Source organism: Amblyomma maculatum, chromosome 2 (genome assembly GCF_055883805.1).
Source record: "Amblyomma maculatum isolate TAMU_Amacu chromosome 2, ASM5588380v1, whole genome shotgun sequence".
In the NCBI taxonomy this organism is placed as follows: Eukaryota; Metazoa; Arthropoda; class Arachnida; order Ixodida; family Ixodidae; genus Amblyomma; species Amblyomma maculatum.
In genome coordinates this window covers 90,395,339-90,417,657 of record NC_139345.1, presented here as the reverse complement: position 1 = coordinate 90,417,657, position 22,319 = coordinate 90,395,339, and the positions used below count along the sequence as shown (strand labels likewise).

The following is a 22,319-nucleotide window of genomic DNA, read 5'->3' as shown; positions in this document are numbered from 1 at the left end:
CGGGACTGTGAGTATAGTCCGATGTGTTCATAGGTGTCTTGTATAAAGACTAAAATATCGCACTGGGGTTTCCTTTTCTGTAACGAAACATTTATTGCACTTGTTTGAGTGAATCTTCAACGGTCATGACTGTGGAACAACATGCTTATGGAGGTGCAGTGCTAACGGTGGGGTGCGCGATTATGGAATGGGTGGAGATGTATGTGGCAAAAAAAAAAAATAGTGCTCCCGATGTCGTATGAAAGTAAGAACAAGAATGAAGGGGTAGGTGGCAAAAAAAAAAACTGTGGGCTACAGTTCCTCCTTGGCCTTCTTGGTATCATCCTTGGCCGTTTTGTCGTCTTTGGCCTTTTTATCTTCCTTGGCTTTGTCATCCTTCGGTGGCTTGGGTCGCTTGAAGGCCGGGAAGACACTGAAGTCCGAGCGGTCAGGGATGTCATAGGAGAAGTTCTCCTTGACAAACTTGATCAGGCCGAAAGCCTTACGGATCCCCTGGAACAGCTTGGGGTGCATCTTGTCCTTCGCCGACACGAAGTAGATAGTCGGGAAGTCGTCCACCTGCGGAGAATTATGCACGCTTAAAGGCTTGCGGTATACGTCATCGCATCTTTTGCGAGAGAACTCCGCGAGTGATAATTTGCTTTGTTTGTTTGTCATCCACCTCGCTGACTGCTTTTCCCCCTTCCACTGGGTTCACTTTTATTTCTATAGCGTTACCTTAAAGATTCCCGGGAAGTCGTTCTGCGTGGCATCAATGATGGCCGACTGGAAGCGGTCGGGTGCCTGGTAGTCGATGCGGTTGTAGCAGAGCTCAAGCTCTTCGACAAGCTCGTCGCACATCTGGCAGTCGGGACCACGGAACATGATGAGCGTGTCCTTGTCAGTTGCCATCACCAGCTCTTCGAACGTGCTGCCGACCACAGTGAGGACGTCCCGTGTCTGCTCGCGCGGCGCCGTCTGGGATCGCACGTACTGCTTCAGTGTACCTGCACCATATGGCCAGCGCGTATACATATGTTTCTTATATTGATTTATATATAAGTCAATGTATCCTAGCTTCACGCCGCTTCAGTGCGATATGGGACAGGCATTAATTTGTCCGTCGCACATCGGAATTTGGTTCCCGCTGTCGTGAAAGGCTTTTGCGTTGAGCTAGCTGACTAAAAAGGCGTACGCGTCACTGTGCAGATAAAAAGCATGCAATCCCGTTCATACACGCCTAAACGCACGCACTTACCTTGCAGCACGGACTCGACGAAGTTTCGCAAGTTAGCGCTCTTGAAGTCGTCAGTGGGAGCCATGCGGTAGCGCTCGCGCTCGGACATCCACAGACCGGCGTTGACCTCCGCGCCGCTGTCCTCGAGGCCGAGGCTCTTCAGGTCGTCCTCGAAGTCCGTCTCGTGCGACACGGCAAACAGCACCCGGCCTTTGTACTGCTGCGCGACCTTCAGGACCTTGTGCCGGATACGCTGCGTCTCTGCGGGCGCACGCGACCATCATTTACGTTCGGATCGGCGCTGTTCCGAATCCGCATTGTCTATTTTCTTTTTTAAGTTGGGTTGTAGCTTCGTGCGCATCTTCGAAACAGGGAGGGATTCTACGACCTTTGAATTTATTTTACAAACCCTTCATTTCGGTATTGTGATTTCCTACCACTGCGACACTATGTACGCAATTTCGCAAAAGCTTTAGAAAAGCTTCAACCGCTTCTTTGCGTCGGAAAAACCAGTTGGTTCGCTAGGACCTTAATGTACTGTTTAAAAAAAAAAAAAACTCGTTTTTACGCTTAAACAGCTTAAGCGCAACAGTTCATCGTGAAACTTTTATTTTATGCTAAAACAGACAGAAAATTTCAAGGTTCTTAATTTCCGCATGCCTTGCAATGTAGTAGGACTCGTATGCATATACTTGGAATCTCCTCTGTCCTTATATGCCCGTAGTTACGCCGCGCCTCGGCGATTTGATGCAATAGCTCCAGGGAAACTATGGAAGATGAGGCGTCGATGTTGGGTCGTGATTAAAAACTGGACGTCGTGGACACTATACCTACTACCGCTGTTTTAATGCGTAAGCATTAGGAGCTATGTTTGAGGAGTGACACCAGAACTCCATCGGCAAGATTGCGTCGGAGGGGCGATAGGAATAGATAATGGTTGTAGTCAACAGAGGAAAAAAAAAGAAAAAAGAAACAGTTTAACTCAGTTATTCACGGAATAGCGTTACGTCACACCAGCTGCGTTGTGTACAAAACTCCACATGCACGAGGGAATGTCTGGAATGAAATTAACTGAAAAGAAGACTTTTAGTGTGAATTAAGGTCGTTGCGCGTCTTAACCGACTTAACGATACAAAATAATTCTGGTTTTATGTATAGAAAATTTTCTATACACTTTAGCGGGAGGTTAACTACGGAGCTTCTGTAGCACCAGACAGGCAAGCTACCGACTAGGTCAAATTGTTTTTGTAACCAAAAAACAAAAAAAAAACTTTATTATTTACAAACATGTACATGACTAGTTTTTGAAAATGTGCTTGAGCATCATACCAATAACACGGTTAAACGGGGTATGAAAATTCGCAGTATAAACTGCGCGTCTTTGTCGATTTCGCAGTGCGGAATTTCTAATTATTTTCTAACTTTCTAATTATTTTCAGTGCTTTGCCGGACGCGTATAGTGGAGCCTGGTGCAACCAGCAGATCTACTAAAATATTGTAGAAATGACTTCTTCGATCTACAAACCAACACATGGATCTGGAGCATAGGTGGTATATCACCTGTCTAAGTTCCAGCCGTCCTGATGTGCAGTCAGTGCCGCCGCGCTGCCGCGCTCCTACTGCCTTTTTTTCTTTGTTATGACTATTATGTTCGGAACGAAGCCAGTACGGCATACTCGTTTACACAAGGCAAATGCACATTCATCCACAAATTGGATGTCCCAGTCATATCTCTTCCCTGGCTGCTTGTTCTAATTCACAACCGCCTCGAGCGGGCGGCTGCACTGGCGGCGTACCTTCTTTGTTGTCATAGCTGAAGTCGACGTCGTAGAAGACGACCACCAGAGGATACTTGTTGTGGTACTTCCAGAGGTTTGCCACGTCTCGGAAGCCGACCAGAGGAAACATGTGGTCTTCCATGAACCGTTCCATGTGCACCTGGGTTGCGTCAGGCTGCGACAAGTAAAGAGACGAAGCCCTGGTGAACTGGTGAGCTCACCATGGTGAGAAGCGGTGAGCTTACTGTGTATGAGCAGAACGTTTCATAACAGCCAGACGACGTCACTATTATTTTGGGAACACTGCGGCGTTTCTAAGTATTTCACTTGAAAAGAAATGCAAGTACCAGCCCGGTGGCTGCTGCCACATGAGAGCTGTTTCAAGAGCCGCAATAAGTCCAGACGCGATGCTCGAGCAAGTGCCTGCCACAAAATCTGTACACAAGTTGCCATCGTCAATAAGGGCAGATACACCATTTTTTATTTCCTTTTAGCAACTTGCGCCAGGCAGTGTTCCTCTAAAACGAATTATAGGTCAATCTCATCACACGCTTGGTAAAGGCAAGTTCGAATTAAAAGTGCCGCATATGTGCTGCATGTCAACCCGTTCATCAAGAGCGAAAATTGAATTAAAAAAAAAAAACAAAATAAGGATAGGCGTGCAGCGTATACACACCCTGCTGAAGGTGAAGTAGGGCTCCTCGTACTGGGAGCGCACGATCTCGGGATGTATGAGCACGAGTGAGTTCTCGGTGACCTTGTAGTTCTTGGCCAGCTCCATGGAGTAGGTGTGGTAGAACGTGTGCCGGCCACGCAGGTTGTTCGCTGCACGTTGCAGGCGTGCGCGTATTACACACTGGCTCTTGTTGTTTTTCAAACTCGATCGTACAATGCGGATATATATATATATATATATATATATATATATATATATATATATATATATATATATATATATATATATATATATGTATGTATGTGTGTGTGTGTGTTAAGGATATGTGAGATATTCTTAAAGTCGCACATCTTGCAAGTGCTGTATCCGCAACTACAAGGAAAGTTCAACTTCTCCTAATGGGTGCTCGATTTCAACCACCGCGTAGGAGGAAATCATGTAGCGGCCCCTTTCTCTGCCCTCCAGATATTATCTCGTTTGAGGTCCTCTCCATCATTCATTCCATCCAACGTTTACATTTTCTCCCACCTGTGCCTCATTATATCATATACACTGACGCCCAGGATGCTATCCGTCCTATTTAATCTAAGTCTAACACATCTGTTCACGAAGCTCGAGGCTGCACTTGTTGCGCTGCAGCCCTGCCCCGACTTCCTCCGATGGATCCCTGGACACTCGGGGATTAACGGCAATCAGCTGGCGAACCAACTCGCCCGTGAAACTCGTACCCGGGCACCGTTCATTCCCTGGCCAAAATCCTTAAAGGGCGGGTCGAGACTGTCTCTTCGCGCCGCCATCAGCGAATATTACAATGCTACTCACTTAGACCGCTAGCTCTACCCCGACCCTCATCCTAATCTCTCCGCTCGGGGAGCCCATGTCCTACGGCAGATACAGCTGAATACACTCATAACCCCTGCACGGCTATATCTCTACAAATTCCGTCGTGGTCCATCATGCCCCAACTGCCCTTCCCGTTATACCAACCTTTCCCACTGCCTATTTTCATGCCCGGTTGCATTGCAATCGGGATTCTTTCCCACCTCCTCCCATACTATCTGGACTGGGTGGACTGGCTTGGTGCTGAGGGTGAAGAACTGCTCGTCCAGCAGGCCATCGATGTATTAGGCCCCTAAGTGTTGCGCCTCAATAAAGTCTTCTACTACTACTACTACTCGAGGAACATTTGATACTCAGCGATACGCAAGGCAATATGAAAAATAGGCTGCGTGTGCGTAGTAAACTGTTGTTGTGGCTGTAGAAAGAAGGAAACGAAAATGCACGGGCCTGCTACTGGCTCTGTAGCTGAGCCACCTCCGCTGCCTCGTGCAGACAGGAGAGAATAGAGAAGAAAGAAAAGGAAGAGGTAGATAAGACGCGCGCCGCAACAACAGTCGTCGTCCACCACCGAAACGGTGGCGGGTGCAATGACGGCCTACAACAGATAAAAATTATGTGGCAGGCTAGCCGCCGCCGCAAGCGGCGGTGATCCACCTGTCCCAGCCGCATCAGGAGTCCGTGCAGGAGGGTTGGTATTAAATATATGCGCTCATCGATCACGTGTGGGCCAGATGTTTATGCTGCATGCGTAGTAGGCGTGCCAAATGCTCACGCTTAGTTCTCTTGGCGCTGCAGGGACACCCTCTGGCGCAGCTCTTTGAAATTATAGCTACGGTTTTGCACGAACTCTCAAGTTAATCCTGGCACATTTCAAGGTGAGCTGCTCGGTTCGGCATTTTCTAGGTGCCTGCCAATGAGTGGCGAAAATAGAGCAGTTATAGGGAGAGACATGCCTGCGGCCTCAAACTCCTTGTAGAATGGGCCCCGGGACTTGCTGAAGACAGCGAGCACGGTGATGGTGATGGGGTGGATGGACTTCTTGAACTGCTTGAGCGAGCTCACTTCCTTGCTGGGGTACTGGGACAGGTTGAGCATGTGGTTCACGATGCCCGACTCCTCGCGGGGCCCGTTGTACTCGAAGCGGCGGCCCCGACGATACAGCAGCAGTGTCGGGTAGCTGCGCACCTCGTTCACCTCGGCCAGGCTCTTCTCCTTGGTGGCGTCCACCTTGCCCAGCGGGATGCCGTACTCCTTGAGGCGCCGCGCCGCCCGCTCGAACTCCGGGGACATGCGGCGGCAGTGGCCGCACCTGCGTTCGCATTTAAAGGCGAGAGATTGGCCTCCTACTACTGAAGCTCTCTTCTTTAGTGCTGCAGAACTCCTATACCCGCATTCTCGCAAAGACCCGATGTCTTAGGCCGATTTGTCATTTGACCTTTGCGAGGGACTTCAGGGTCCGTATTCTGAATTTGCGTCGTTCTCGAAAGTGTCGCTATCTCTCTGACCTCTATTGATCTGATTGGTGGAAATGCCGCAGCCGGATGTAGAAGGTTGCTTGCCACCAATTGCAGTTCCAACGTTTCCACCAATCATATCATTCTAGGTCAGGGAGATAGCGACACTTTCGATAACGATGCAAACTTGGAATAGCCCCGTCGTAGCGGCGCAGTGGTTAGGACGCTCGGCTACTGCGCCCAATTATGCGGTATCTAATTCCGGCCTCGGCGGCCGCTTTTCGATGGAAGCGAAAAGCAAGGCGCCCGTCCCCACAAACCCCACAAACCAACCAGCTAAACTTGGAATACAGACTCAGGTGTCCACAGAAACAGGTGTGACAGATACAGCGCATCTCCTTTTCCGTAAACGAACTACACAACGCCGGTGAACTTATACGAGCTCGACACGGAAGTCAAGGAGAGATTAGGTCTTGCCGAACGGCGCAGATTAGATTGGAAAACATTTATTTCGTCAAAATGCAGATGCAGACGGGCTCTAGATGGCCTCCAGTCCATGGCTGGAGGCGACCTTAGTGGCTCACTCGGTGGTCAAGAGAAGGAATTTGTACTAGATCTTCCGGTGCAGGTTCTTCTTTACATTGCCATAGTACGTGATCATACGTGGCTGTTTCGCCACAGAACCTGCACGCGGAGTTAGTCATCCGGGTACAGTTTTGCTAATAGGTAAGGGCTAAGAAAGGATTTCGTCTGGAGTCTCCTCCAAGCGGTCTCCTGTGCCTTATCCAAAGTTTTGTCATGTGGTGGAAATTTGTGCCGTTACAATCTGTAATGACTTGTGATACAGTGAAAAGATGCCAGCCCCTCCTTGGAGTGACCCATGGATAAGTACCCACCAACTTGGTTGACGAAACCTCGAGCCATGTTGTGGGCCGCCTCATATCCCGGATTCGCCGAGTGAGCCGGCACCCATATCACCTCAATTTCTCTGTATGGTTGCCTGGACAGTTTCGGTATTTTCTGCGCTGCAGTTGAGATTCCGCCCTCCGCAAAGGTACACGGACAGCAAATTTAGAATCGGAGAAGACTGTATCCGCGTCGATGCTAGCTATGGCTAGTGCCACAGCTGCCTCTTCCGCGGTTTCCGAAGATTTTGTCACAACCGACCCTGATGCCTGCAGCCGCCCGTGCACGTCCACCACCGCCAGTGCGAACGCTTCTTTTGTTGCGTATTCTGCCGCGTCAACATAGACGGCTCCGCTCGTTGCGTATTTTTCGTGTAGAGCTATTGCCCTAGCCTTCCTCCTTCCTTCGTGGTAAGAAGGGTGCATATTCTTTGGTAGTGGTTTGATCGTCAGTCGCTTGCGAAGGAGTTTGGATAGCTGTGTTTTCGTGTCCTCGGGTGGAAGTTCTACGCCTATACCTAGGCGCTCCAGTATGGCTCTGCCTTCCTTGGTACGCTAAAGCCGTTCTTTTTGCATTTTGAGGTGAGTCTCCAAGAGCTCCTCTAGTGCATTCCCAGTCCCATGAGTCTCTGTCGATGTGTAGTTCGGCAGACCCAGGGCTGCTTTGTATGCTTGCCTAATTATTGTCTCAGCTTTGCTTTTCTCCGCAGCATCTAGTTTTAGGTATGGTAGCGCATACATCATCCTGTTCAGGACAAATGCCTGCACTATCCTACAGAGGTCTTTTTTTTTTACTCCTCTCCTACGGTTAGCAATTCTTCTGATTAGCCTAATTGACATATTAACTGATGTTTTCAGCTTTTGCAGGGTTTCTTTGTTTTTCCTGTTAGCTTGTAGATACAGCCCTGAGAACCTTATTGACTGCCCCTTCTTGATTGGAAGTCCCCCCACGCACACGTTAAGCGAGGTTGGGGGCGCTTGGCTCCTGAAACCGGGACCCCTGGGTTTGAGTCTGATGACCAGTAGCTCTGATTTTGGGAGTGAGCATGATGGGCCTGAATGACCTGCGAGCTCTGATAGTGTCTACCGCGCGTTGCAACCCTCTATCTGACTGTCATTACCATTGGTGGTCCAGAATGTGATGTCATCTGCGTAGAATGTATGTCTCAGCCCAGGAATGGCTTCTAGTCGGGGTGGAAGCTTTATGAGGGAGAGAGAGATTGAAGAGAAATGGTGACAGTACTGATCCTTGCGGTGTCCCTCTACCCCCTAGCCGAAAAGGTATAATGACTCTATTTCGCCTATTTTAATTATCGCGGACCTATGGCTGAGAAATGAGCGAATGTATCGGAAGGTTTTTTTCTCCTGGGTTAATGTCTGAGAGGTTCTTGGGAATGGCTTCGTGTGCCACGTTATCGAAGGCCTTGGTGAGGTCTAGCCCTAGCACTGCTTTGGTGCCCGTGTATTTCCCAGTGTCTATGACGTCTTCTTGGAGCTGAATCATGACATCCTGTGTAGATAAATTAGCTCTGAAGCCTAGCATAGTTGTTGGCAAGATCTCTTTGTCCTCTGCGTACTCCTGCAGTCTGTTTAGGATCACATGCTCCATGAGTTTGCCTACGCAGGAAGTGAGCGATACTTGGCGCAAATTGGCTATATCTAGTTTCTTGCCTGGTTTGGGAATAAAAGTAATCATTGCATGCCTCCAGGCTTGAGGGATTTCACCATCGTTCCAGTACTTATTCATGAGCCCCGTGATTGCCTCTACTGATTTTGCGTCTAAATTCCTTAATGCTTTGTTTGTGACCCCGTCCGGGCCTGCCGCGGACGTGGTGCGGAGCTATATCCCATGGCTAAGCGAACCTCTTCCTCCGTGATTTCTGAATCTAGCTCTGGATTTGCGAGTCCTCGTTAGTCAGGTAGTGACTACCTCTGATCCCGAGGTAGTCACTGCTTCTCGCTACGTATATCCAGGCATAGCAGAGCTAAGCCATCTTTCTTTTCCTTTTTCCTGACGATGTCATCAGGGTAATTGACAAGTCGCATCAGCGCACAGATCCGATTCACAGATCTCGCGCACAACTCTCGCGCACGAGATTTCATTCCATGAGCCTAGAAAGGCTTTCGCCTTAACGTTTAATAATTAAGGCACAGCAGACAACCGTCCGAATTTTTGTTTCTTTCGAAGTAGTAGTGATAGTAGTATTTGGGGTTTAATGTCGCATCAGCAACTCACGAGCACGAAGTATAGTTAGTGCAGTTGAACTGAAATTCTGAAGACTCAAATTAGCAAGATATGATGAGATTAGAGATATGATAAGATCAAAGAGTAAGATAAAATTGTTAAGAATTTTTAAACTAGAACTGGAAGTGTTTCAAGAACCCAAAATATTTGAAGAATTAACTGCAGTTTTTTTCAGGTCCCGGGTTCTGGCCCCGGGCGATTTTTATTCTGAGAAAGTTGCGTGGGTTTTGTTTGTAGCCTAATGGTACAACTTAGCTGGATACCGAATATTTATTATGTCCTTTACTTAATATTTTTTGTTATATTAATTTGACATATATCAGACGCAGGGTGTATCTGGCGACGAACACTGCTTTTGAAGAGAATACGGCCGTCGCCATTTTACATTTAGCTTTGAAGAGCGGCAAGCATGAATGGTTTTGTTTTCCTCATAACGTTGGGTAGTGAAGTACAGCAACAACTGAATAACTGTATTGTGCAACCGCGAACGACCGCTTTTTCATGCTCCCCTCACCTACACTCATGGACTTCGGCCCTCCTTCTGAATTAGCTCATCATTCATATACCGAAGGTCCCGAAAAAGTCGCTTGACTTTAGAACCATCGAACTGCATCCCAATTTCTGCGCATTTACCCAACATGCACTTAAAAATTACTTTTTTAAAATTTCCTTCTTTTGCTTCGCCGCTTGCCAACTGTAGGTCGGTAATTGAACAGTTTTGAGAGCGATGGAAGAAAAAGAGAAAGAACGACGACGAGATAGGAAATGGCTGTCTTTCTTTGCACTCAGTGGTGAAGCAAAAGAAAGGCGTTATGTCAGAGCAAGCAATTCGCTTCCTGCGCGTCTAATAATAATAATAATAATAATAATAATAATAATAATAATAATAATAATAATAATAATAATAATAATAATAATAATAACAATAATAATAATAATAATGATGATGATGACGACGATGATGATGATAATAATAATAATAATAATAATAATAATAATAATAATAATAATAATAATAATAATAATAATAATAATAATAATAATAATAATAATAATAATAATAATAATAATAATAATAATTGGTCCATAGGAAGGGAAATGCACTGTATCTGTCACACGTTTCTGTGGACACCTGAACCACAGTAAGGGAAGGTAGGAAGTAGAAAGTGAAAGTGGAAAGAAAGAAAGAAAGAGGAGCCGTAGTGGAGGGCTGCGGAGTAATTTCGACCACCTAGGGATATTTAACGTGCGCTGACATCGCACAGCACACGGACGCCTCTTTGTTTCGCCTCCATCGAAACGCAACCGCTGGCGGTTGAGATCGAATGCGCTCAGTTTTTTTTTTTTTTGTGTGGAAAAAGGCGCCGGATTTCCTTTCTTCTTAGCTCCACAAACTGACACGGCATTGTCAGCTTCGAACTCCACGTTGGTACTAACTATCCACCAAATTGTGTTGATTTAGGCTGCAATATAATAATTTTCAAAGTAAGTTGTATACGCCGCGTCTGTGAGTGTGTTCCTGAAAGCTTCCTCTACTTCGAAGAGCCTATATATGAAAAAATCCCGAAAGCGTTCGCTGAAAGACCCGGTGTTGCATGGGCGTTTGAGTGCGCACAGGCAACTGCAGGGACCCTGCGTGTTGACTGCGGCACTGAAGTTGCAACAGACCATAACTGGGCAAGCGTACGTTACAAGTACCATGTATGTTATGGTTTCCGAGAGACGACATCGCATGCACGTTAACCCTAAGAAGATGTGACGAAATGCCAAGTGTTCTTGCCATGGAGCGTAGAAGTAGACCAGCATGATCTTGGCGTTGGTGACGGTGAGCGTGCCCTGCATGTTGACTGCGGCACTGAAGTTGCAACAGACCATAACTGGGCAAGCGTACGTTACAAGTACCATGTATGTTATGGTTTCCGAGAGACGACATCGCATGCACGTTAACCCTAAGAGATGTGACGAAATGCCAAGTGTTCTTGCCATGGAGCGTAGAAGTAGACCAGCATGATCTTGGCGTTGGTGACGGTGAGCGTGAAGTTCACGGCAGTCAGCTCGAGCGATGCTTCCGCGGGTGGCTCAAACATCGGGTCCGTCTTCTCCGCCATCGCATCGATTATTCCTGCGAAGTTATTCGCGGAGCATGAAGAGGTAAAACGTTGCACGAAGATCGATCAACGGAGGGCTGCTGGTGATTCTGCACGTTCGCAGCAGCTCCGAAAAGCCGAATACTCTCTTCTCTATCAATAGATTTTGGAAATCAGTTTTTAGGAATTGCACAATAGCCTGCATTTGTGCCTCCCTTTTTCTGTATATTGTTTCGCACCAAATAACGGCCGTGCTGGCCGTTCGTGCATAACAGCAAACAACCTCGACATGTGATGCTCATGCATCAGATACAAGCGCCAAATGTTTTTTCTGTCCACGTTGTGCGCGATAAACTACAGCCCTCGAAACCTTTGGCCAATCAGCGCGCGACTTCTCTAACTATTACTTGCCGAAACAGTTCCGCTCCAGTTCAGAGCCATTAAAGCACAAAAAATAAAGGAGAAGCACGCAAGGAAGAAAAAAAATCGCGTTAAAAACAAAGAAACACGTTAAAAATACAGAAGTATAGGGAATGCAATTAAAGAAAGGAAAGATTAAAGATAATCAAATACTGGCAGCAGCTGTATAGCGACCAAGATAGATGCTATTAGCTTCATCAGGCTGCTTCACCTCTATAAGTATGAAATCACTCTTCGGCCATGGCAAACCAGAGGACAAACTGAGGGAAAATGACGGACTTCGCTTTGAAATAAATAAAGAGGAAGCCAGCAGCTAATGACACAAAGAAAGGGAAGCTTAAGGGATATCTTTTATTTGCCTCTGTAAAGTCATAATTGCGCGTGGAGATAACCAGAAAGTAGAAGAAAAAACGCCTGCCGCCGGTGGAATCCGAAACCTCCCGAGGCGCACGTAATGGTGATTGTCGCCACCCCAATTTTTCATCATTTCCACAGAGCGAGGTATCGAGACGCTATAAGAATCTCATGTCCCGAGCTCTCTGAATCACGTCCCAGTCGGAGAATCGCACATAAACATATTTTAGCCAAATAATATAGCGTGTCTAGAGCGCGCTCGCCTATTGTACGCCTCACAGTCTAATTAGACCCGCAGGTAACCACTCATACAATCATAGACTGCATCTGTAGTCTCCTTCCATTACTTATCGGGAGAGTTAAAATAGAATACACAGCCACTCGACAAAGCACGCGATAGCGCGCTGGACGTGCTGTATATATGGTACGAAAATAATCGTGCTGTTCGTGTGTTGCACGTTGTATTAATTTGATTCTAGCAGCAGCTTTAAGACTTGCGCAGGCTTCGTAGCTCGTAAACCGTGACAAATAGGCGGTATTTTGTATATAGTGTAATATAAAATTGAAGAAAAGGACGCTTCCTAAGGTGCCTTTAGTAGGGTAGGATAGCTTTCGAAGCGCGGACACGTGGGTCATGCAGAATGGTTACAGCGCATTATAAGGTGCCCGAATTCACTGTGTCGCAGCGCACAGATGCCTGTACACACTGTGGACGAAGGTTGCACGTAGCTGTACGTAACGCGTAACGGCTAGTCACCAAATGGACATGACTTCGGTGACCGGGCCTGGAAATGGTTAATATTGAAGTATTGAAGTGCGAGGGCACCGACCTTCGGCCGAAAAGGTGTTCTCGTATTCGGTCAGGTTGCCCCGGTGCGAGAAGAAGAGCGTGGGGTACTTGTTGACGCCAAAGCGGTTGGCCAGCTTCTGTTCGACCGTGGTGTCCACCTTGGCCAGTAGCACTTGCGGGTCCCGCCTTCGCAACGTGGTGGCCGCACGAGCGTACTCCGGCTCCAGCTTCACGCAGTGCTCACACCTGCACGTTCATGCGTATATCATCTCGTCGTGCAGCAAACAAACAAAGAAAAAGAGCTGCAGAACTATTATGTCAGTCATTCACGTTACGCCTAAGTCAGCACGTGAGAAATGGCACTGCCTTATCGCGCTGCCTCTCAGATCGTTGCGAGCCTCTGCGTACAACGCATATATACTTCGTCCACAATGGTATCACAGTCATTGCACATATAAACTTCTCAGTACTCGAGACCACTGTGCTCAAAACCAAAGGGTGCGACATTCCTTCAATGTCAATCAGAGCGCACGCAGTAATTTTTTTTTTTTTTTTTTTTTGCCCAGAGGAGGCACCACGCTCCATATTGTTACACTCGCCTCAGGAAGACGCGACTACGTAGGGCTCACAATAAAAACAGAGATGAATCTGCTCACCATGGCGCGTAGAAGTTGATGAGCATGTAGCGCGTGTTGTTAACCACTTGGTCGAAGTTGGACTGATTAAGCTTGAAAACGTTCAGCTGGACTAAGACACCCATGGCCTCAATGTCCACCTCTGTTAGCGTGGGCGCCGTGTCCGGCTCGAACTTTGGCTTCTTAGGCTTGTCCTCGTCCTCCTCTTCACCCTCCTTGCTCGATGAGGAGTCCTCATCCTCGGTCTCCACTTTCACGGACTCGTCTCCCTGGTCACCCTCACCACTGCTGCCCTCTGCGGCCTTGGTCTCGTCTTTGGTCTCGTCCTTAGTCTCGTCCTTGGTGTCACCCTGAACGCCTTCAGTTTTCTGTATTGGGCGCAGTACACGTGACCTAATTCAGTCGCTTTCTTTACGCCTCACAAACGATGGATGGGTGAACTAAGGCTACTCTCATGTGCCACGGAACAGATGAGCATCTACATTATCAGCATTTAAATTCATGTACGTACAGTTGCGAAAGAGTCTGACTCTATACGCTTGATTTATTTATTTATTTGATACTGTCAAACCCGTCAGGGATCGTAATAGGGAGGACATTCAAAACTACAAGACACAAAATACATCAATGATAATTAATCCAAGTACATATCAAAATATGACACCAAATTCTACATCAGAAAATACGTATAGCCAGAATGAGGAGCGTGTGACAAGAATTACACGGATAAATAGTTATATCACGAGTGAAGCACAAAAAGAAAAATTCATAATTACATAACACTATAATTATTGATATGTAAGTAGTTGATTTTCCACATGTGTGCTAAAAGCCTTTAACTCACACAATCTCACGCAATTCACATAGCAAATCACATGCAACGCATATAATTGTAAAGGTCTCATAGTTTCTTATACATTATGATAAATTATGTACGATATTTTATGATAACGATGTGCGCCGTATGAGAGCTTATGCGATTAGATGAACTTTTATGAGGTTATTGCCCCGTAGAACTTTTGGTTTTTCAGTAGGGTAACAATGGATGTGTTCAAGATGATAGCCCAGGGAAAGTAAGAATATTTGAAAGAGTCAGTACAGAATGAAAACTCGCTCAGTGTGTGTATGTGATATTAAGTATTTGTTGCGTTTGTGATTTTGATATTGTAATAGGGCGTTTATTGAAGCTCAGATGGAGAGCTGTGAGGACAGGACCTTGCAACGGCGAGCCCAGCGTACTTCGTCTTCGTCGCACAACGCACAGGTGCATGTCGATGGCGATGACTATCACAGTACATTTTCCCCCCGGGTAAAAAAAGGAGCCATCCTGGTGACTTATGGCGCGGAAAGCACAGCGGGGTCATAGAATGGCTTCAATCGGTTCACGTGAACTGTTTCACGACCACGGCGACGCAAGTCCGCAGAGGGCGTGACGGGCTCAACTACGTAGTTGACTGCAGATGTTTGCTGGAGGACCCTATATGGCCCGTGGTAGCGAGCAAGAAACTTCTTTGAAAGGCCAGGGGTTGTGGAGGGCACCCAGAGCCACACCAGAGAGTTCGGGAGATATGACGAAGATTCGCCGGTATCACGGAGGTATTTTTGTTGCCACTGATTTTCTGTTGTGAGAGAGCGGGCGAGCTGACGGCATTCTTCTGCGTACGTGACGGCATCGGATAGCGGTGAAGATTCGGAAACGTCAGGGCGGTAGGGAAAAAGTGTGTCCATAGTACAGGGTGGCTCGCGCCCGTAAAGGAGAAAGAATGGAGAGAATCCAGTAGTGGCCTGTGTCGCGGTGTTATATGCGTAAGTAACAAACGGTAGAACTTGGTCCCAATTGGAATGGTCGGTGTTCACGTACATAGCCAGCATGTCACCGAGAGTGCGGTTAAAACGTTCTGTCAGTCCATTCGTCTGAGGGTGGTACGAGGTAGCGGTGCGGTGTATGATGCGGCATTCTTTCAGGAGAGCCTCAAGAGCGTCTGATAAGAAAACGCGTCCGCGGTCACTGAGCAGTTCGCGAGGGGCACCATGGCGAAGAACCAGGTTTTTCAGAATAAAGGCAGCCACGTCGCGTGCGGAAGCAGAGGGCAATGATGATGTCTCAGTGTAGCGGGTTAGATGATCCACTGCCACGATAATCCAGCGGTTGCCAGCTGAAGTTGTAGGAAGGGGACCGTATAGATCTATGCCGACACGATCAAACGGACGGGCAGGACAGGGCAACGGCTGCAACGAAGCAGAGGACTTGAGAGGAGTTTTTCGGCGTTGGCAAGACTGGCAGGAGCGGACAAAATGGCGGACAAAGCGGTACATTCCACGCCAGAAGAAGCGTAGACGCAAGCGCGTGTAGGTTTTCAACACTCCGCCGTGGGCGCACTGGGGATCAGTATGGAAAGCAGCACAAATTTCGGCGCGGAGATGACGGGGGATGACTAAAAGCCACTTCCTTCCGTCGTGAAGATAATTGCGGCGATAGAGCAGCCCGTCACGAATTGAAAAATGGTGAGCTTGGCGGGCAAGCGCCCGAGACAGACGACCTGGAGAGTGACTTGAAAGAAAGTCCAGAAGTGTAGATATCCACGGGTCGCGCCGCTGTTCCGTGGCCATGTCAATAGTGGCAAGCGAAGACAAATCGTAGGCGCAGATCTCATCAGGCAACGAAGAGGGAGGCAGCGGTGAGCGCGAAAGAGCGTCCGCGTCAGTATGCTTGAGGCCTGAGCGATATATGACACGAATGTCATACTCTTGGAGGCGAAGAGCCCAGCGAGCAAGGCGGCCGGACGGGTCCTTGAGGGACGCCAGCCAGCACAGAGCGTGATGATCAGTGACCACATAAAATGGTCGGCCATAGACATACGGACGGAATTTGCCGATGGCCCAAATAATGGCCAAGCATTCTCTTTCCGTAACAGAATAATTGGACTCTGCCTTGGTCAAGGTGCGGCTTGCGTACGCCACCACATAGTCTCGGATACCAGGTTTGCGTTGGGTGAGAACGGCGCCTATCCCAATACCGCTAGCGTCAGTGTGAATCTCAGTTGGCGCATTCGGGTCGAAGTGGCGGAGGATGGGAGGCGAAACCAAAAGACGGCGTAAAGTGTTGAAGGCGTCATCACAAGCAGGTGTCCATGCGGAGAGGTCGGAGCTACCGGAGAGGAGCTGGATGAGAGGAGCAATAATAGAGGCGAAATTTAAGATGAAGCGGCGAAAGTAGGAGCATAGGCCAATGAAACTTCGTAGCTGCTTCAGTGATTTTGGGCGTGGGAATTCGGCAACTGCACGAAGTTTGGTGGGATCGGGAAGAATGCCATCCTTAGAAACGACATGACCTAGAATTGTTAGTCGGCGAGCAGCAAAGCGGCACTTCTTCAGATTCAGTTGGAGGCCGGCGGTAGCGAGACAAGTGAGAACGTCCTTCAGTCGGAGCAGGTGGGATTGAAAATCGGTAGAAAAGACTACGATATCATCGAGATAGCAAAGACAGGTTCGCCACTTGAATCCACGAAGCACAGTGTCCATGAGGCGTTCAAATGTGGCCGGGGCGTTGCAAAGCCCAAAGGGCATGACGTTGAATTCATATAATCCATCTGGTGTGATGAAGGCAGTTTTAGAGCGGTCAGCGTCAGCCATTGGCACCTGCCAGTAGCCAGATCGTAAATCCAACGAGGAGAAAAACTCGGCGCCCTGCAAGCAGTCTAGTGCGTCATCGATGCGTGGCAGAGGATAGACGTCCTTGCGCGTGATCTTGTTGAGCCGGCGGTAGTCGACACAAAACCGGAAGGAGCCATCTTTCTTAGGTACCAACACAACTGGAGACGCCCAGGGACTGTGGGATGGCCGAATGACACCCCGACGGAGCATGTCGTCCACATGATCAGCAATTACTTGGCGCTCCGAAGCCGACACGCGATAGGGACGCTGGCGCAAAGGTGCAGTTTTACCGGTGTCGATGGTGTGCTCTACGACAGACGTGCGGCCCAAGTCAGTTTGAGGAAAGTCGAATGAAGAAGCGAAGTTCTGCAAGAGGGCGACAAGTTGATCACGTTGCGCAAGTGGAAGATCAGCATCAATAGCATGTTGGAAAACGTCGGAGGGCGTCGAAGCGGTCGCAACATCGCAAGAGCACAGACTAACGTCGAAGGAGGGGGTTGAGTCAGCAAGAGTGGTGATATGACTGGGATCAAGCTCTTCAAGACGTCCAATGCATTCGCCACGGAGCAGGACTGCTGGGCAAGAAAATGGGTTCGAGGCGTAAAGTGCACTCTTGCCGTCTTGAATTTCGAGAACAGCGAACGGAAAAAGGAGGCAGGGATGACGGGAGGTGGCTTCGGAAGGTGTAAAAATCGCAGTCAAAGGTGTTACCCACTCACAAGACAGTGGTACGAGGGCAGCAGAGAACGGAGGAATGTCGGTGTCATGGGCGACGAGAAGTTTTGCAGTGCGGGGAGGGGTATCACAGAAGGGGGCATCACAGAGGGGGGCGAAGGCAATTTCTGCACGAGCACAGTCAATAACGGCTTGATGAGTCGATAGAAAATCGTATCCGAGGATGATATCATGCGAGCAGTTCGGCAGAACAATAAACTCGATGGGGTACAAGACGTCTTGAATGAGCACACGGGCTGTGCAAGATGCGGAGGGGTGAATGTGCTGTGATGAGGCGGTGCGGAGCGAAAAGTCGGAAATCGGAGTGGTCACTTTGCGAATTCGACGGCAGAGCGCTTCACTGATGACGGAGACGGCTGCACCGGTATCGACGAGAGCGAGAACTGTGGCGCCTTCTACAGAAACTTTGATAACATTAGCGGGACGGCATGGAGGACTTGAGGAATTCGAAACAAGCGCAGTTCTTGCCCCCGGAACTGCGACTGTTAGTTTCCCTCAACGGTGCTGGTAGAACGTCGCAGCATTGGAGAAAGCGATCGGCGCCGAGGAGAATGTGATCGACGAGTGGTATAGGTTTGGCGATCTTGTGGGACAAATTGAGAACCGGGCGGAATCATTTGCGAGCGTGAGTCGGTATCGTACGGGTAAAATCGAATGTCAGGCTGTGAAGGTTGGAGGCGCTGGCGACAAAGGCGCGCAACATGGCCCGGCCGACCGCAGGCATAGCAAATCGGAAGGTTGTCCGTAGTACGCCAAGGTTTCATAGGATGTGGGCGGAACCTTGAGGGTGGGGCTTGAAACGAAGGCTCAGCATGCGGCGGTGAACGGTAGGCAGGGACCTGCACATAGGAGCCAGACGTGGGCGAAGGTGGTGGCCTAGCCGTTACTTGGGCATACGTGAGAGGTGCCGTCACAGGCGGCACCACGGGGTTGGACGGCAAGGCATCAGCGACGTGTTCTTGCACGACACGGCGTATAGCAGGGGCCAAAGATGGAGCCAGTTCAGGAACGAGGCGGCCCGAGTCTTGAAAATGGGGAAGGAGTGAGATTTGACGTGCGACCTCTTCACGAATAAAATCTTTGATCTTTTGATTCAGCGGGCTCCCTTCAGAAGTTGGCGAACCACCCAGGGCTAATGCGGATACGCCTTCGTCGCACACACTGGAGCGGCGCCTAGAAGCGCGCCGCTTGCGGAGCTCGTCGTAGCTCTGGCAAAGCTTCACGAGTTCACTAACGGTGGTGGGATCTTTCGCTACCAGCATCTGGAAGGCGTCCTCAGAAATGCCCTCGAGGATGTAGCGGATTTTGTTTGCTTCCGGCATGGCCGGGTCGACTCGTTTGCAGAGATCAACGACGTCTTCTATGTAGCTGGTAAAGGTCTCATCAGCGCGCTGAACACGATCGTGTAAACGTTGTTCGGCACGAAGCTTACGCACTGCCGGGCGGCCGAACACTTCCGCGAAATTCTTTTTAAATGTCGACCAAGATGACAGGTCAGCCTCATGGTTGCGAAACCAGAGGTTCGCCACGTCCGTCAGATAGAATATGACGTTACTGAGCTTGTATGAGTCATCCCACTTGTTGTAGGTGCTTACTCTTTCATAGGATGACAGCCAGTCGTCGACATCTTGATCGGCCGTGCCGCTGAACAGGCAAGGGTCACGCTGGCGCACGACGCCAGCACACATGATCGTGGGTGGAACGGCCGGCAGCGTCGAAGTGTCTTGCATGGCGGTCGTAGAGGGTAGTGTACGGCTTCGCAGTTCCAGTTTGGGTGGGATCGTTTCCGGCACCTCCGCCAATTGTAATAGGGCGTTTATTGAAGCTCAGATGGAGAGCTGTGAGGACAGGACCTTGCAACGGCGAGCCCAGCGTACTTCGTCTTCGTCGCACAACGCACAGGTGCATGTCGATGGCGATGACTATCACAGTACAATATGTATATTGAAGTGTCGACTTTTAATTGGTTGTGTATAAGTTGGTACATTATTTTAAGGCGCGCTAGTTTTGCTCTGTTTTGAAGGGTTAGTAGTCCCGCGTGTTTGGGTAGTTCTGTTGGTGACTGTCAACCCATGTTTGTTAAATACACATCTGACTGCCTTCCTCTGCACAGCTGCTTCTATGTGTTTAATAAGGTTGTTAGTGAAAGAATTCCTTTCACTAACAACCTTATTAAACAAATAGAAGCAGCTGTGCAGAGGAAGGCAGTCAGATGTGTATTTAACAAACATAGGTTACCAAACAACACTGGCATATTCTAAAACTGGCCTGACAAACGTTTTTATACGCAAGCAATTTTGTTCCCGATGGTGCTAGTTTTAGGCGTCTGTTATGAAAAAAAAAACGGTTTTATGGCGGTTTATGTGACATTGTTAAAACATGAGAATCCAGTGTGAGGTCAGAGGTGAGCGTTGTGCCTAAATATTTGTATGCGGAGACCGATGCAAGAGGAATATTTTTTAATGTGCACTGAAAACTTTATCGATGTTTCTTTCTGGTTACGGATAAAATAACCGATTTTTTAACATTAATAGTAATCTGCCGTTCTTCGCACCACTTGGTCACTGCTGTTAAAGCGTTATTTAAAGCTATATTGTCATTGACAGAGTTAATTTCATGGTAAAGTACACAGTCATCGGCAAAAAGTTTAATATTGCGAGAAATACTCGTAGGTGAGTTGTTTTATAAAAAAAATTAAAAATAATACTGGGGCTAGAACACTTCCTTGTGGTACACCGGATGGTACATTGGCCGTTTCGGACTTCTTTTTATTTTCGACAAATTGAGTACGGTCAGTCAGGTAGTCAACAATACAATCTACAATAGAGTCACCTCCAAGTTGCATTGTGTTTCATAATAAGTTTAGAGTGTAATACGCAGTCAAAAATGAGGTCGATTTGTTTCTGTTGGTCAAGAGTGAAAGATATGCTAGTTGTGTTAGTTATGTGACTGTAGAAACTCCTTTGCGAAAGCCGTGCTAAAAAGGTGTTAAAATCTGGTTTTCTTCTAAGTATAGGCTGTTATGAGCTTTAAGATAATGTGCCCGAGTAGCTTGCATACTGTGCTCGTTACTGAAATTGGTCTGGAAGGATCTGATTTGCTTCCTGTTTTGTGTATTGGTATCACTGTAGTTATTTTTCGTTCTTTAGGAAGGGTGTGCGATGACAAGGACTTGTTAAAGAGTATTACTAAAAATTTTGCTACCCATTCGCAAGGCACCAAGGCACACCTACGCAAGAAAATGATGTTATCAGGCCCTGATCCTTCTCACATACCGTGGGCTCCTGCAGCTCAGGCGCCAGCTTGGACTTGTCCACATCTAGGGTTGGCTCTTTCATCCCGGCACCTGTAATGATTGCGAAAAATGGAAACTTGTGGGCACGTCCGTTTTTTACAAGCTTAGTTTTCTGTTTGAACAAAAAAAGATAAAAGGAACAAGATACGTTCGCAGAATTCAATTTTTGAACTCCGGTTTCAACAGGGAAAGACAAGTACCCATGTCACAGATATTGGCAACAAGAGCACGAATTACGGCAGAAGCACGCCGGACGCCTCTGCTATCTCGCGAAAGCGCGTCCACTGTGATACAGCCCTCACACCACAAACTGTTATCGATTTCCCAGGTATATCCCTCGGTGAACGTGACTACTTTTAGCCGCACGGCGGTTTTAAGGAGGGGGGATGTGGGGATTCACAATCCCCTTTATCCATGATAACGCCCGCGCGTAATTAACACGCGTGATTACGCGCGCTGGCAGAGAGGTTGGCGAAGGAGAGGGCATGCTGGCCACCCCCCGCCGCCTCCCGGGCCTGCGGCGACGCTGCCGCGGGCTTCCCTCTTTCCTGCCGGCGTAACCGGGAGACCTCCTCTCCCGTTCCGTGTCGAGGAGCGCGACTGTAGCAACTCGGTCGGGGTTCTTCGGCGAATGAGCGCGCACGCGCGCGGTTCTTGATTTCCGCCGAGGAGACCACCGCCGTCACCGAGAATCGCCCATTGACCGTATAAGCACTTACCGCAAAGGGATGTGAGCGAGAAGCCGTGTCAGGTGAGAAGACTCTTCCTCTCACCTACTTGACGCGCTTCCCTTTCAGGTGGTTTTTATTTCACCCCCGTACGCGGCGTTCGCTCGCTACACGGTGGTTGTTCTTGATTGCTATTCCTTTGCCGTGTACTCGAGCACAATAAACTATGTTCGAGTACGTAACTCGGTGTTTGTCCCCTCTGGCTCGAACCCGCCGCAGTGGCGATTTCTCGCACCGCGGGTTGGGGGTCACAGCTCTGTCTGCTAGGGCTGGCACGTCGGGGCTAGAAGGTGACTGTAGCGTCTAGCCCCCCCCCCGTGGCGCATTCTTGCGAGATTAACCCCCGTATCTTTTTAATCTCGGCCCCTAAGGGCCGGTCCAACCGTACCTCCATAGGCACACTCCTTCCGAGTCATCAAAAGTCACCACCACCATCCTAAAGATTCTACCCTACCCTGTCGGTTCAGCGACCCTCTAAATTGTAACATCATATGGGAGGAGGAGGAG

General features: G+C 48.5%; 1 protein-coding gene across 1 annotated transcript; it reads right to left on the bottom strand.

The window, feature by feature from the left end:
• Positions 1-166: 166 nt before the first annotated feature.
• On the bottom strand, positions 167-22,228 carry LOC146199233 (protein disulfide-isomerase A4-like). The gene is made up of 11 exons (XM_084592079.1): positions 22,201-22,228; positions 21,065-21,135; positions 13,422-13,738; positions 12,806-13,011; positions 11,098-11,236; positions 5,464-5,819; positions 3,671-3,819; positions 3,013-3,169; positions 1,238-1,477; positions 718-986; positions 167-558 (listed from the first exon to the last, which is right to left on the bottom strand). The coding sequence occupies exons 1-11, from the start codon at positions 22,226-22,228 to the stop codon at positions 292-294; spliced, it is 2,199 nt and encodes a 732-aa protein (XP_084448205.1). The 3' UTR covers positions 167-291.
• Between the last annotated feature and the right edge of the window lie 91 nt (positions 22,229-22,319).